Source organism: Procambarus clarkii, chromosome 9, assembly GCF_040958095.1.
Source record: "Procambarus clarkii isolate CNS0578487 chromosome 9, FALCON_Pclarkii_2.0, whole genome shotgun sequence".
Lineage (NCBI taxonomy): Eukaryota > Metazoa > Arthropoda > Malacostraca > Decapoda > Cambaridae > Procambarus > Procambarus clarkii.
The window spans coordinates 19984481-20001980 of NC_091158.1; the positions used below are offsets into that span (position 1 = coordinate 19984481).

General features: G+C 49.0%; 1 protein-coding gene across 4 annotated transcripts in view; it reads right to left on the reverse strand.

Moving 5' to 3' along the window:
• LOC123766144 (nuclear hormone receptor FTZ-F1 beta) overlaps window positions 1-17500 on the reverse strand; it is a 294638-nt gene that overhangs the window by 171530 nt on the left and 105608 nt on the right. For all 4 annotated transcript variants that reach the window (XM_069321246.1, XM_045755037.2, XM_069321245.1 and 1 more), the window contains exon 2: window positions 3790-4998. In XM_069321246.1, coding sequence (XP_069177347.1) covers window positions 3790-4204 — 415 coding nt within the window. In that variant the 5' untranslated portion in view covers window positions 4205-4998. The remainder of the gene's footprint in view (window positions 1-3789; window positions 4999-17500) is intronic.

Consider the following 17500-nt stretch of genomic DNA (forward strand, 5'->3'; position numbering starts at 1 on the left):
CAACCATTGTGGCACTCTATCCTACCCCAGCAACCATTGTGGCACTCTATCCTACCCCAGCAACCATTGTGGCACTCTGTCCTACCCCAGCAACCATTGTGGCACTCTATCCTACCCCAGCAACCATTGTGGCACTCTATCCTACCCCAGCAACCATTGTGGCACTCTATCCTACCCCAGCAACCATTGTGGCACTCTATCCTACCCCAGCAACCATTGTGGCACTCTATCCTACCCCAGCAACCATTGTGGCACTCTATCCTACCCCAGCAACCATTGTGGCACTCTGTCCTACCCCAGCAACCATTGTGGCACTCTGTCCTACCCCAGCAACCATTGTGGCACTCTGTCCTACCCCAGCAACCATTGTGGCACTCTGTCCTACCCCAGCAACCATTGTGGCACTCTCCATTTTGCTGACCCTCCTACCTGGCACTCTCCTCCCCCCTCCCTCACATCCTAACACATCGACATTGTCAAGATGCTACTGGTCATCCTCTTTAGGGACTCCTTACCTTGAGGTTACCTTTGAGGTGCTTCCGGGGCTTAGCGTCCCCGCGGCCCGGTCGTCGACCTGGCCTCCTGGTTGCTGGACTGATGAATCAGGCTGTTAGACGCGGCTGCTCGCAGCCTGACGTATGAGTCACAGTCTGGTTGATCAGCAGCACCCTACACCCTCACCCACCACCTGCTGAGCAAGCTACACTACAAGCCTTTTGCCAGTGCCAGATTCACGAAGCAGTTACGCAAGCACTTACGAACCTGTACATCTTTTCTCCATCTATGGCGGCTTTGTTTACAATTATTAAACAGTTAATGAGCTCTGAAGCACCAGGAGGCTGTTTATAACAATAACAACAGTTGATTGGCAAGTTTTCATGCTTGTAAACTGTTTAATAAATGTAACCAAAGCCGTCAAAGATATTGAGGAAAGTGGACACGTTCGTAAGTGCTTGCGTAACTGCTTCGTGAATCTGGCCCCGGGTTCTTTGACCTCAATGTGTTAGCACCCTCCCCCCACCCCCCCCTCTCCCCCCACAGTCCCCTCACTGCGACCCCTGGTGATTACTGATTGCCCCCCCCCCACCCTCGCCCCCTCCTCTCCTGCTCACGCCAATGTAGGTACGGTATGTCCTTGTCGTTGTAGTTTACATGCACGCACACACGCACGCACACACGCACACACGCACACACGCACGCACGCACGCACGCACGCACGCACGCGCACACACACACACACACACACACACACACACACACACACACACTGGTCCTGTTCATTGACGGTTGAGAGGCGGGGACCAAAGAGCTAGAGCTCAACCCCCGCAAACACAACTAGGTGAGTACACACACACACACACACACACACACACACACACACACACACACACACACACACACACACACACACACACACACACACACCAACAATCACCCCTGAAGGACTTGAACTATGAGGGCAGACTGAGGGAACTGGACACCCCCCCCTCACTACGCTAGAGGAAACAAGCAATAGATGCGACATGATAACGACATACATGATTCTGAGGGGAATTACCAACGTAGCTAGAACACCACTGTTCAACACGAGGACCAACTTTCTGACACACACGTCAGAAAGAACTTCTTCGCTCTTTTAATCGATAACAGATGAATTGAGTAGAAACAAAAAAAGCAATGGAGTCAAACTCTAATGCTCAAGTGTAAATATAAATGACACGAAACACGTTTGAATCGAGTTACTGCATATTGTACTATGTGGTGAGGTGCCCAGTCACTCCCACCCATCCAGATGGTGGTGGTGGGACGGTGACGGCTGGATAGGAGGCCCACCCATCCAGCTGGCGGTGGTGGGACGGTGCCAGCTGGATAGGAGGCCCACCCATCCAGCTGGCGGTGGTGGGACGGTGACGGCTGGATAGGAGGCCCACCCATCCAGCTGGCGGTGGTGGGACGGTGACAGCTGGATAGGAGGCCCACCCATCCAGCTGGCGGTGGTGGGACGGTGCCAGCTGGATAGGAGGCCCACCCATCCAGCTGGCGGTGGTGGGACGGTGCCAGCTGGATAGGAGGCCCACCCATCCAGCTGGCGGTGGTGGGACGGTGCCAGCTGGATAGGAGGCCCACCCATCCAGCTGGCGGTGGTGGGACGGTGCCAGCTGGATAGGAGGCACGGAGCGTCCTTTCTTCATATTATCCGCGTGGTGCGGTCAGCACAGAGCGCAAACGTTCCCACCACATTTCCCAGAGCATATTCATTTTTTTTAACACTTATGATTGATATTTCTATTTTTTTTGTCATATTCCACCGAAGAGTGATGCAGGATAGAGCGTTCGTGAGGCAGTTTACACTTGGTTGTAGTGTGGTTCACACTTGGTCTACACTTGGTGAAGTCTACATCCGCAGGAGGGTGCAGACTCCTTGAGTTATACTTGTGGCCGAATCTAAGCCCAGTAGTAGTTGTTGTAACGTCTAAGATACATAGGCTGGTACTTAGATATGTGGCCCTTCTTGCATAGTAGTTTAATGCCAGATGGTTTATCTTATATAGCGTTCACTTTTCAGAGAACTGCTGTGCCACAGTGAGAGAGAGAGAGAGAGAGAGAGAGAGAGAGAGAGAGAGAGAGAGAGAGAGAGAGAGAGAGAGAGAGAGAGAGAGAGAGAGAGAGAGAGAGAGAGAGAGAGCTTCCTGCGAGTAACCAGACGCAGCAACAAAGACAGAGCTACAGAGGCCTGTAGCGCCCATCTACATGCTTCCTTGTCTAAGGCACTCTCCCTTCTCCTGGCACCTCACCCGTCCTCACACCCTGTCGCCAAACCCAGTGCCTCCTGGCACCCCAGTCTCTGATGGCACTCTCACCCTCCTAGACCTCCTGGCACCCCCAGTCGCACGTGGCAGTCGAGGCCCTGCTCACACCTTACCATCTCTTGGCACTTAATATTTGGCACTCATTCCCCCTCTCACAGCTCATAAACCCAAATCAATTTAAGACGACCTTTAGGCACTGCTACGACAACTCAAGTCGTGTAGAGGTGTGTTGACGACTAAGATTGCTTCCTAGAGAACTTTTGGTGTTGTTCAACACACGGGAACACCAACACGCAGACGCCCAGGCTAATATTCTTCAGTTTCTCTGTGGCTTCTTCCGTCTGTACACCCCACGTCTTGGGAGGTGTCGCATGGAAGTATCCTCACACATACACTCGTTAAACTATCTTAATACACCACTCACGAAAGTATCTTTACACTCATGAAAGTATCTTTACACACAGTCGTGAAAGTAGCTTTATAAACACGCCCCCCACGAAAGCGGCAATATTTTCGAATAAGAATATGTGTCGCCTGAAATAAATATTAAGATTTGTTGGAGGCAGCCGCCACCGCCACCTGGTAGAGGGCTTGGTGCTGCTTCCACGTGGAATTGTGTGTGTGCGTGTGTGTGTGTGTGTGTGTGTGTGTGTGTGTGTGTGTGTGTGTGTGTGTGTGTGTGTGTGTGTGTGTGTGTGTGTGTGTGTGTGTGTGTATGTGTGTGTGCCCCGGCTTGTGGCTTCTTCCTTAAGTGTCTCCCCCTCAACATTTTCCACACTCTTCTCTATTTACGGACGGGTCGAAATCTACTGATAAAGTCGAATTCTGTAAATAAACAAATCCACAAGGGCCATGCCGAGGATTCGATTACAAACAAGAAATTGTGAAAGAAAGTATCCTATACGCTTGAGGACAATTCCTACAGTTGCAGGACTCGAATATACAAGAATAATACAAAGATCTTGGAAGAGGAACTTACCTAGTGCAGGTGAGGAGTGGGCGGCGGGAGGTGGATCCTTCGGGGCGGGTCTTGGTGAGTTTGTGGGCGTGGGAGGTGGCGGGCGCTGTGGTGGAGGGCGCTGTGGTGGAGGACGTTGTGGTGGAGGACGCTGTGGTGGAGGACGTTGTGGTGGAGGGCGCTGCGGCGGCGGCGGCTGCGGCGGTGGCGGCTGCTGGTGGGCAATGAGTGGCGGTGCGGGGAGGGGCGTTCGGTGCCTGAGGAGGGGCGATGCCATGTGTGTGGGCGGGATGTGGGTGTGGGCGGGCGGGGGGACGTGGTGGGCCACCTTGGGCGGCAGTAGCGGCGAGTTGATGGAGGTGATGACATGGGCGTGGCCCCCGTTGACCGCCTTCTCGCGGGCGGGGGCGGGAGCGGGCGCGTGGAGGGTGTCCATCGTGAGGTCAGGAGGCCAGCTAGGAGAGGGCGGTCAAGTTGAGCGACAGGGGTCAGGAGGCTGGGGTCAGGAACAGGGTGGAAGTGAGAATCACCTCAAGGCTGGCATGTTCCAGACTTGGCTATATACAAGAAGTCCCTGTCTTCCAGCTTATAATACACGTTATACACCACACACACAATACACCCCCACTATACACCCCACTATACACCCACCTACTGCTAAGTGCCCAAGCCTGGTCCAACAGTTTGTGATAAAGATGTATATTTCATCTTCACTGGAGACCTGCCGGCGCAGCCACCACTGACACGGCCATCATCACTACTCCGCCTCTACGTGGGAGACCACTTACGCCTCTACGTGGGAGACCACTTACTTGCCCCCCCCTCCCACAGACTAATACTACACCGCCACTGAACACTCCTCTCAACGACCTCTCCCACGCTAGCGTCTTGAGGGAGCCGCCGGAGGGGAGATTCTGCAGTAAACCCGCAACGATTCCTTTCTACAGGGCGAGACTTCCTCCAGAGATCCCGGGTCTGGGACGGCTGAAGGAGGGATAGTTGGGTAGGGGATGGGAGGGGGGGGGGTTATATGGGACGAAAAGGAGGGTGGGGGATGGGGGAATCCCAGACGGCTGGTGCGGGATAGTGAAGGAACGTCCCCAGGACGGGGGCGTCGTAGACAGGCCGGCGTCCTCAGAACAGAGAAGCAGGCCCGGGTTCTCTGGTAGTAATCCAGGGCGGCAGGCGGCTCACGGCAGGGCACAGATGTCGGCGACGCGGCTGGGGGACCTGTCAAGACAACACCACAGGTATTAGAGACAGGTGTTGGGGCAGGTGTTCAGACATGGGTGGGGGGAGGGGGACAGATCATGTGAGGGGAGACAAACATCATTCGACACATCATCTCACATCAATTATTGTATTCTGCCCAAAGTGTCAAATATATCCATGAAAAGAGAACTTACGCAGCACCCATTATTAATACTTATGGAGACACCCCTCGCTAGTACCCATACTCCCACACTGAACACTCCCAGTACACATACTCCCACACAGAACACTCCCAGTACACATACTCCCACACAGAACACTCCCAGTACCCATACTCCCACACAGAACACTCCCAGTACACATACTCCCACACAGAACACTCCCAGTACACATACTCCCACACTGAACACTCCCAGTACACATACTCCCACACAGAACACTCCCAGTACCCATACTCCCACACAGAACACTCCCAGTACACATACTCCCACACAGAACACTCCCAGTACACATACTCCCACACTGAACACTCCCAGTACACATACTCCCACACAGAACACTCCCAGTACCCATACTCCCACACTGAACACTCCCAGTACACATACTCCCACACAGAACACTCCCAGTACACATACTCCCACACAGAACACTCCCAGTACACATACTCCCACACAGAACACTCCCAGTACACATACTCCCACACAGAACACTCCCAGTACACATACTCCCACACAACACTCCCAGTACCCATACTCCCACACAGAACACTCCCAGTACCCATACTCCCATACAGAACACTCCCAGTACCCATACTCCCACACAGAACACTCCCAGTACCCATACTCCCATACAAATCATATATACCCCTCCCCCCTCCCCCCTTCCTCGCGAACATACGTGCAAGATGAGAGAGAAGAACTGGCCCCTACGGCAGGGCTCCAGAGGGGCGATCACTGACCGACACATCAATCTCACTCTAACCAAGAGAGCCCAAATGTGTCCCAAATACGCGAGCTAGAGCAGTGATAAGGGGCAGGTGAGGAGGAGGAGGACGTGACGCCCAGCATGGTCTGCCCCTCAGGAGACACACCCCCACACACACACGTCCTGGTCTGGCGGTACTCTCCATACATCTTAACTTATCCCTTGACATACTTGGTTACGACTCGAGGTGTGTGTCATCAGTTTTGTCCAGCAGTTTTTTTGTGTGTCATCAGTTTTGTCCAGCAGTTAGCTTAAGTTGACACCACTAGCGTCAGTTCTCCCCCTTAAGTTGACACCACTAGCATCAGTTCTCCCCCTTAACCTGCCACCACTAGCACCTGTTCTCCCCCTTAAGCTGACACCACTAGCGTCCGTTCTCCCCCTTAAACTGCCACCACTAGCACCTGTTCTCCCCCTTAACCTGACACCACTAGCGTCAGTCCTCCCCCTTAAGATGACACCACTAGCGTCCGTTCTCCCCCTTAAACTGCCACCAATAGCACCTGTTCTCCCCCTTAACCTGACACCACTAGCGTCAGTCCTCCCCCTTAAGCTGACACCATTAGCGTCCGTTCTCCCCCTTAAACTGCCACCACTAGCACATGTTCTCCCCCTTAACCTGACACCACTAGCGTCAGTCCTCCCCCTTAAGCTGACACCACTAGCACCTGTTCTCCCCCTTAACCTGCCACCATTAGCGTCAGTTCTCCCCCTTAACCTGACACCATCAACATTAATCTTGTATTCCTTCTAATTCAGACAATTGCCCTGTCTTGTGAGGGGAGACGAGCATCATCAAGTATTCATGGTGTGAGGGCACAGATGAATTGAGGAAAAGATGATTGTGTTGGCATCCCAGGACTTGGAGGCTCTCATAATCCTCCACTATCATTTTCTTGGATGATGCGGCAGTTGCTCAGTCATGGTCACAAAACGTTAGGTAGTTAAGACTATCATTATTCCCTGATCCTTTTGCATGTCGTTTCCGTTGTAAATAGCTGGAATTTATCATTGTTGACGATCTTGGGTCCCGTTATCCAACGGGAGACGTTACTGTTGTCTGTGTGTGTAGCTTTTCTCAGTGTTCGGGTGTGATTATGTTAGCTTTACCGTTGTTCTGTGTGCTGTTTGATAGGAAATTGGATATCATAAGCTGTGGTAGCACTCTCTTTCCTTGCCACCGTCAACGTCACCCTTGAAATACGCTGCCACCACCAGTGCCACCCTTGAAATACGCTGCCACCACCAGTGCCACCCTTGAAATACGCTGCCACCACCAGTGTCACCCTTGAAATACGCTGCCACCACCAGTGCCACCCTTGAAATACGCTGCCACCACCAGTGTCACCCTTGAAATACGCTGCCACCACCAGTGTCACCCTTGAAATACGCTGCCACCACCAGTGCCACCCTTGAAATACGCTGCCACCACCAGTGCCACCCTTGAAATACGCTGCCACCACCAGTGCCACCCCTGAAATACACTGCCACCACCAGTGCCACCCCTGAAATACGCTGCCACCACCAGTACCACCCTTGAAATACGCTGCCACCACCAGTGCCACCCCTGAAATACGCTGCCACCACCAGTACCACCCTTGAAATACGCTGCCACCACCAGTGCCACCCCTGAAATACGCTGCCACCACCAGTGCCACCCCTGAAATACGCTGCCACCACCAGTACCACCCCCCCCTGAAACTCAACACCATCTGCACGATTGCACAATGTGGAGGAGACCTCAGGCCTTCATAATACCCCAACAAGTACCCAGGGAACGGCTGAGTAACCTCAAGCTCAACTGTTTCGTCACGACCCATTCTTACGGTGAATCATTATATCCCCCACTTAACTGGACCGCTCTGTGTCGCTTAACAGGAAGATTACACAGTGTCACCCCCCCAGCCCCACCCCACCACACACATCCAATTCCTCCCTCCATCTGTTACCCTTGCCACACATCTCCCACTATTGCAGCACACGACCGTGAACCACTACGACCAAACTGGCATCACTGAACTCTAGAGCGGGCACTAGAGCGCCCGCTCTAGTAGCGTCGCAGTACAGGCAGTGCAAGAGTACAATTAGGTGCCCTCGGCCGGCAAGTTACAGCCCCGCTCCTGTGCCAGGCAAGTCCACTACGGGCTCACCATAGCCCGTGCTACTTGCAACTTTTTGGTTCAAAGTAGTTGATTCTTAAACAGCCCGGCCGGCTCCTCAACCCCGGAGGTGGGCACAGCGTCACCCCACATACCCACCAGGAGGTTATCTTGAGGTTATCTTGAGATTTGGAGGCCAGTCCTCGACCAGGCCTCCACCCCCAGGAAGCAGCCCGTGACAGCTGACTAACACCCAGGTACCTATTTTACTGCTAGGTAACAGGGGCATAGGATGAAAGAAACTATGCCCATTGTTGGTGGGCAGAGGTGGGCACAAGTGCGCCATAATTAGTAAACTGGTCGAGGCACCCAGGCGCGGATATCCCTGGTTTACACTGGGGATTAGACAGTTTACCTCCAGTCCACACGAGGGGTCAGGGAGGTGGTTGAAGCGTGTCGGGGATTTATTTACTTCTCAACTATTGTTGAGAACTATAGTTCCGCGGTGTTCCGCGGTGTTCCGCGGCGCTCCGCGACGTTCCGCGGTGTTCCGGTGTTCCGCGGTGTTCCGCGACGTTCCGCGGTGTTCTACCATGTTACACCGTGTTACAAAATTAGTCACGGTGTTATGCAATCTTCCACCGTGTTCTACGGTGCTCCACGACAGAAGAGGAGGAGGAGGAGGAGGGGTCCCCAGTAAGGGGGCGGAGGCGGTGGAATGTTGGAGAAACGAATATTTCAACCCAAGACCGTCGCAGGTACCGTGATGAAGTGGCCGCAGGTTGGTGCGGGCACCGTCCCCCGAGGAAGGGGATGTAAGGGGGTGTAAGGGGGGAAGGGGAAGAAAGGGGTGCTAACACGGAGGGGCGGGAAGAGAACCTGGTGGCTGGGAAGACGAGAAAGTGAAGGCTATAATAGATGGAGTGGTGCGGATTAACCTCTACGCCAGGCAACCCCCCAACCTAAACTGAAAATAAAACATTGATTGTAACCATGATATATATGTGCTTCAGCCTACAGTTTAGACCTATTGTCTTATGTATGACCCTCTGTCCTGCGTGACAGTGAATACCACCATTATCCTCACTTTAATAACACTATCAAAATCCTCAGATTAGGCAAAATAGTAATTAATTTTGTCAATAAAGATGTTAATAATAATAAATCAATTTCCCTCCTCGAAGTACCAGGCAAAATATGGGGAAAAATTAATCAAGAGACTTGTGTAGTACATAGAAGAGGAAGAGAAGTATACCACCAGGCGGCATGGGTTTAGGCACCACAGAGGGGCCCATACAGATATAGCCCTCATCTACCAGCATATAGTCAACGCAATGTAGAAAAAAATAAGTGTAATATAGTGCTTAGAGACGTTTCGAAAGCCTTCGACAAAGTTTGGCACACAGGCCTAAAATATAATAAATCTGAGCTAGGATTCCTACAGAGATTTACTGCTACTCTCTACAGCTTTATAGACAACAGAACTGCTAGGCTTAATATCGGCAACTACTTTGGTGATGTAATAGAACTGAAAAGTGGAGTACCACAAGGAAGCTGCCTCTCTCCCACTCTATTCAACATATATATATACAGCTGACCTACCCCAACCCCAACATGGAGAATACATCACATACGCTGACGATGTCACCCAAATAATATGCCAACCAGGACCATCAAAGCCGCTTCTAGCCAATAAGACCAAGGCAGCAATTGAATTCATAAACAACTTTGAGAAGCAATGGAAAATTAGCACAATTAACTAGCACAAAAGCACAAAAAGTCCGAAAATTAGTACAAAAGTTCCAGATAATACACATTGCAAAAAGAAACCCAGATCCCATTATCCTTGACAACTGTTCGATCCAGAGGTAGGCAGAATACTGGGGCTCGTGATCAATAGAAGAAGGGATAAAAATTCACGTAAGGGACCGACTAAACAATATATATTTAGATGATCCTAACCGTTCAGGCCTATTCGCACATTACATATATATATATATATATATATATATATATATATATATATATATATATATATATATATATATATATACATACATACATATATATATATATATATATATATATATATATATATATATATATATATATATATACATATATATACATACATATATATACATACATATATATACATACATATATATACATACATATATATACATACATATATATACATACATATATATACATACATATATATACATACATATATATATATATATATATATATATATATATATATATATATATATATATATATATATATATATATATATATATATCTTCTGGAGAGAGAGAGAGAGAGAGAGAGAGAGAGAGAGAGAGAGAGAGAGAGAGAGAGAGAGAGAGAGAGAGAGAGAGAGAGAGAGAGAGAGAGAGAGAATATGGGCCAATAGGCCTTCAGTAGTTACTTTCCTTCTTATGTTCTCAATATCCAATATATACCCATTGATTCGTGTTCTGCCACCTCACCCAAAAACATTTGTGTCATATCACCTCACCCAAAACGAATATAAGCATGAAATGATATATGTAAACTGTCTTGAAAATGTAAGAAGTCCTTGCGAAACGCTTTTAGGCGTCAGACCATAAATAAAAAATGAGAAAACGAACTTTTGGAGAGTTAATCGGAGTGTGTATATATGAATGTACACAGTATTCATCTATAGACGTCCATATATGGTGAAACACATGTGAAGAACCTCTCACACACTCACAGCTCCCTGACAAGAAGGAGCCAGCTTAGCTTAGCTGCCAACACCCACACATCGTGTCAGCAAGGCGGACAGCCCGCCTGCTTTCATAACTCTCACTGTATTTCCCACTTCTAAACTTCCCTTCACCTATGCTTCTCCATCCTCCTTACGGCCCCCCCCCCAAAAAAAAGGAGAGCGGCTACAACATGGCGGAGTGTTGGAGAGCATGTTGGAGATGGTTGGAGAGAGAATAGTGTTGTGTACGACAGGTCTCGGCTCGGTGTTGGGGACGGGTGAGACCCGTGGAAGGTGTTGGGGAGGGAGTGGAAGGTAGTGTGATGGAGGGAGGGAGAGAGGGAGAGAGGGAGGGAGGGAGAGGAAGGTAGTGTGAGGGAGGGAGGGAGAGGGAGAGAAGAGGGTGAAGACCGCCGCTGGAGGCACCAGTGGCCTTCACCAGGGTTGTCATGTCTGACTCACTGATACCACAGATAACCCCTCCTTAGACTTAAGACTTGTTCTTGTTGTTGTCGTTATTGGTAATGACGATGGTCCTCTTTAATATTTCATCCCATCCTACTGGCCACCACTGCAACGATCTCGCCTTTTTTTTTGCAGGTCTGCGTTCAATCCCCGATGGTCCAAGTGGTAGGGAAGCGCTCCTTCACTCAGTCCTCCTATCCCAGCTCCCTGTCCTATTATCCCTTGTAAATGCTGTTGTCATACTGGCTTTCCATATGATTTATCGGAGATTTTCATTCACGCCTGAAAAATGCGAGGCCTATTACCTTAGCGTCTGGGATAGGATCATTACAGTAACCTAACTGTTAATGGACCAGCTTGTTAAACCTTCCCCGGGGCAGCCTGACAGCGTCTAGGTGTCTCCCCAACGTCACAAACGACGCACTACTATGCTAACACCACAACAGTTACTTGAATCATCTGAGATGTGAAATGTCGTGAAAATTGTGAGAGCGTAGTAGAGGGACCTGGTGACTGCACCACAGTTTTACAATGCTAATCAGCATATATATATTTTCTTCTGTCCTCCATGGACAGGGTTAGAGATCTGTTAAACATTTAATTTTGTGATTTATTGAACAATCAACCACAGAAGATGATTGTAGTGCTTATACGATGCCAATCTAACCTACTTACATAAATCCACAGATTTACGTCTGCCCTACATAAACAGTATTCGATGTGTCATTTTACATAATGTCATTAATGTAAAATCTATTCTTATCTTGCATACGGTATCTGTGCATGGGGCTCAACCACCTCAACCCCCATCATCACCTAACAAAAGTCTGCTATCAGCATTATAACAAACTCTGTTTTCAGACAACACTCCGCTCCGCTGTTTAAATCCCTTAACATGCTAAACATACACTCACTCCACACGTTCTTTTGTGCTATTTACATGTACAAAACCTTGTTCCTAAATGCTAATCTTGATCTGAAACATTTCCTCGACAGGTGTAGTAGAACCCCATAAGCACCACACCAGAAATAAATATATCGTTGATATCCCCAAGAGTCAAACTAAATCTGTGCACACACTCCGTGGAGGATTGTATATGTTTATCTCTCAGAATGTTCGGTAATATGTTTATTGCTTGTCATGTGTGTATATGTATGTATTAACACGATGTACTGAACGGGGTGATAATAGCTTGAGCTACCTCATCCCTTTGTGTGTATTTTACCTTAATAAACTTATTTCAATTTCACACTCCATGCAAATGAAGGAACCTATTCTTTGGAACTCACTCCCTGACGAATACAACAATTATCCAACCCATGCCCTATTGAAAAGTCAAACCGAAAAGTCCCTAATTTCATCCTGACAGTTTCCTACCTTGTGCTTCAAACTCTCACTGTGTCTTCTACTTCCCACTTCACCAATATCAGTACATAAGACACTCAACAACACCAGTGTATTCAATACCATCATTTTATATTGTAGTTAATTATGTTCAACTCAAAGTTTGCTACAATGTACCTATTAACAATCTTACTTTATGTGTTAGATTAAGGACCTGCCCGAAAAGAATGTAAGGACCTCAATGTTATGTACTCTCACAAACCCATTTTTTTGGGGGGGAGAAGAAGAGGGGGAGGGAATAAAGAGGGTGGAGAGGCACAGGTGAAGAGAATGTGTAGAAATGGAAAATACCGCTTGAGCTATTAAAACTGAATGCACTTTCTTGTATATAAATTCTATAAATAAGATAGTGCTGGAAACACAAGACCAAACCCCCAGCCAGCCCAACTTGTGTGCCAGCCAACCATCCAGCCTGGAGGACCAGCAGGAGACATCAATAAGGCCAAGAGGAGGAGGACGAGGACGAGCCCCTGAAGGACGAGGACGAGCACACACACACACACGTAGCGACGGGGGCCCATGAGGTGTTGCTCAGACCGACCTGCAACACGTCAGTGTATGGTGGGAAGGGGAGAGGTGTTAGTGTCAGCACCCCGCACGCCACCTCTCCATCCCTTCAACAACTTGATCACACTCTTTCCCCCCTCACTCACTCTCACTCTCTCTCTCCCTCCACCCCCATCACCTCTTTCCTCTCCCCGATCACTTCCTCCATTTTTTGACCCCCTTCTCCCCCGCCTCCCCCTTTTCGACTCATCGCTTATCCCGGCTTTCCACTGCTCCGTCCCTTTGCCGGCCATACTTCACCAGAGAGCAGGAGTGTCCAGCAGGCCCAGCATCACCACCTCACTCTGGTCACAGTCTCCATAACACAGCGACCACCAGGATGATAATGATGATGATAATAGCATGATGAAAAGGGTGATTGTAAAAGAGATGACTGTAGGACATGCTGATTATAAGCATCAAAACACAATCATTGTAATAATAGAGAAACCTGTAGAAGGAATATTAGCGCATGCGAGGCAGCTCCTATTAATAACCTCCTCCTCACATGTATCAGGTCCCAGGCTGTCTCTCCAGTACTCTCCTTCACCACCATCTGGGACCCGGAGACTCTTCTCCCAAGACGTTTCTCCATAATGTCCAAGTTGACTTGTTCTGGATCGCTTTTACCCCCCCTAACTTAGTCCTTGTTGCTGTGGTGTGCAGTGGTGAGTGTTGCTGTGGTGTGCAGTGGTGAGTGTTGCTAGCACTGTGCAGTGGTGAGTGTTGCTAGCACTGTGCAGTGGTGAGTGTTGCTAGCACTGTGCAGTGGTGAGTGTTGCTAGCACTGTGCAGTGGTGAGTGTTGCTAGCACTGTGCAGTGGTGAGTGTTGCTAGCACTGTGCAGTGGTGAGTGTTGCTAGCACTGTGCAGTGTGTTGTAGTTCTAGGCTCGCTTTGTAGCCCACTGCTCATGCAACCTACTAAGCTCAGGGCATTCATTACACATGCAGGCGATGAGTCACAATAACGTGGCTAAAGTATCGACTTGAGAATGGTCCAGGACGGACCGAAACGTCGTCGTCCCTTCACCTTCTAGTGTGTGGTCTGGTCAATGCATTACACATGCCTGTCCAAGACACTCCCGTCCATATAGGCCTACCTTGATAATTCTGTCCAAGTATGGGCGGCTCTGTAGAAACTCTCCTGTTGACCTGTCATCAGTTTCATTCAAATAATAATGTTTATATGTGCCACTGAATACATTCCCTGCTTGATGTATTTGACAAGTTTCTTAACACATTACGGTATTCTTCGACTTATCTAATTTAAGTGTTAAGTGTAGAACGTTATATTTCTTAATTTGGTAGTCGGGTAATAGTTTAACACTGGTCGTGTCTCTGACGAGAAGATATCATCTTCTGGTCAGGAGGTTGATATCTTTAGTGCATGGTACCAAATATGGTACACAGGACACCTAACTCATGCCATTTTTGTATACATAAAACCTTAATGTTTGGAATTGGTGAATATCTTTATGGTATCTTTCATACGTCAGGCTGCGAGCAGCCGCGTCCAACAGCCTGGTTGATCAGTCCAGCAACCAGGAGGCCTGGTCGACGACCGGGCCGCGAGGACGCTAATCCCCGGAAGCACCTCAAGGTAACCTCAAGGTATGGTGTTTTTTTGTGCATGTTCGTGTCCTGTGAGTTAATAATACGTCTTACAATTTCTTAAAGTTTCATATAATTTACACCCAGCATGTCACATCCGCTGACCTAGCCCAGCTCTCATGTTTACACCGTAAGCCCAAACAATACCCCAACCACTGCAAACAAGTAGTTTAAACACTGACAAATGGCACCCTCTGCTGCAGTGCCTAAGGAAAACGGACCCGTCATTCCTTGCATATTTACGATTGAATTTGAACCAGTTTGCAATAACTGATTCTATTGAAAATGAGACCAAATGTCCCCGAGAGCCATTTTAGTGTCAATTGTCTTGTAAGCAGATTGTTACAGATCACCAGGATCCGTCTCTTTCTTAACCAACTGCTATTCTATAGCTAACAATCTCTCATTCTTAAGTCTGACAACATCATCGTCCCCGTCTTGAAGAATGACGAGTTGAATGAATGTTGGTGTGGATGACAGAGGAGCTGAAGAATGATGCTGGAATGTAATTGAAGAAACGTCAGATGTGAGACAGGGTTGGGGGGGTGGGGGGTAGGGTGGGGGAGTGGGGGGGAGGGGGAAATGCTCGAGGCGATGTGTGAGATATGCCTCAAGGATCGTGTTGGCGTAAGGGTGGAGGAGAACGGGGGGAGGGGAAGTGGGAGGGGAAGAGGGGGGGGGGGTAGGACATGGGAGGAGGGAGAAGGTATTGGGAAGTGCTTGAATGAGACATGTTCGAGGAATGTTTGGGGAGTGGAATGTAGCTTTTAAGGGTGGTGGTGGTGGTGGTGGTGGTGGAGGTAGTGGTGGTGATGGTAGTGATTGTGGTGATGGTGGTGATGGTAGTGATTGTGGTGGTTGTGGTGGTGATCTTAACGCAAGACCATAAGAATTCATGAAACTCCAGAAGGCCTATTAGCCCCATGAGGCAGCTCCTATTTATGTCCACCCAAACTCATTCATATATGTCAAACCTACGCTTGAAACAATCCGGGAATCCTTAACACCTACATTATGGTAGCCTGTAAATTGATCCATAAAGTAACACCCGCCATTGTCTATTTCCACTGACCCCTACAGTCCAACACTGGTCCCTTACTCCGACCCCTACGGGATTACACTGATCGCTTACACTGACCCCTAACAATAAGCACTTACACTGACCACTACACTAACCCCCCCCCTCCTCTTCCCAAGGCAGGACCGTTCCATACGGCCTAGTAGGCGCGGGTCGTTCTTCTGCACGGGTAGAATATTGGAACCAGTAAGCTGTAGCTCAGCAAGAACAGTTAAGAACACAACAACATTGGCACATATGTGTGCCAATATATAATTATTCTGATGGATGTTTTGTGGTACCCTGCACACACACACAAAAAAAATTGTTAGTAACAGTTGTTTGATTGACAGTTGAGAGGCGGGCCGAAAGAGCCAGAGCTCAATGCCCGCAAGCACAACTAGGTGAATACACACTGTACTCTCAGTCAGTAATTGTGTTTTTTATTTTTTTTTATTAACATATTAGGTACATCTGCATTAGTGCAGCTACCCTAGACTATATGAAGTGGAGTACAGTGTGTCAAAAAAGCTAACTAGGTGATGCTAAGAAATCCTCATCACACAGGATGGTTAGTCATACAGAGGCATGTGATAAGCGGTCTGCACTGGCAGACTCCGGATGCATTTTGAGGATATCAACACCACAAGATTGAATAAGGTAGCAGTGGTAATACAAGTCCCCATCTCGCAGGATGGTTAGTCATACGGAGCCATGTGTTTAATAGCCTGCACTGGCAAATTTTGGGTATACTGTGAGGATATCTTCAAGAACACGAGAGTGAATAAAGTAATTGCAAAGCTCCAGGTACCTCATGCCAACTGGTCTGAAAGGTCTAATAACTGGGCATTCAGTGATGTAGTGCGAGAGATCATGCCGTAGTTCCTGCTCACAGAGTTTGCAACTGGAGTGCTCAGGATTGGGAGACCCGTCACCTGCAGCCACCCCTTTTCTCCCCCACTCCCCCCCCCCACACATGAAAGTCTTTGGAACCAGAGAAGTGTCTTAGTGGTAAACTGTAAATACAAGGTTAGGGGTTGTGTTTTGGTGGCTGAGTAAGTCTACGGATCATACGCGCCACATTCAACTGATAAGAGTTCTGGAATGGATAACTTATGAAAACATGTTTTGCAATAACAAATAGTTGTAGTTTTTAATTTAGTTAATTTATTAGGTATTTTATACTTATGCCATGGGCGGTAGTGGACCCCATACCCATCCCGTGGGTGGTAGTGGACCCCATACCCATCCCGTGGGTGGTAGTGGACCCCATGCCCATCCCGTGGGTGGTAGTGGACCCCATACCCATCCCGTGGGTGGTAGTGGACCCCATGCCCATCCCGTGGGTGGTAGTGGACCCCATACCCATCCCGTGGGTGGTAGTGGACCCCATACCCATCCCGTGGGCGGTAGTGGACCCCATACCCATCCCGTGGGCGGTAGTGGACCCCATACCCATCCCGTGGGTGGTAGTGGACCCCATACCCATTCCGTGGGTGGTAGTGGACCCCATACCCATCCCGTGGGTGGTAGTGGACCCCATACCCATCCCGTGGGTGGTAGTGGACCCCATACCCATCCCGTGGGTGGTAGTGGACCCCATACCCATCCCGTGGG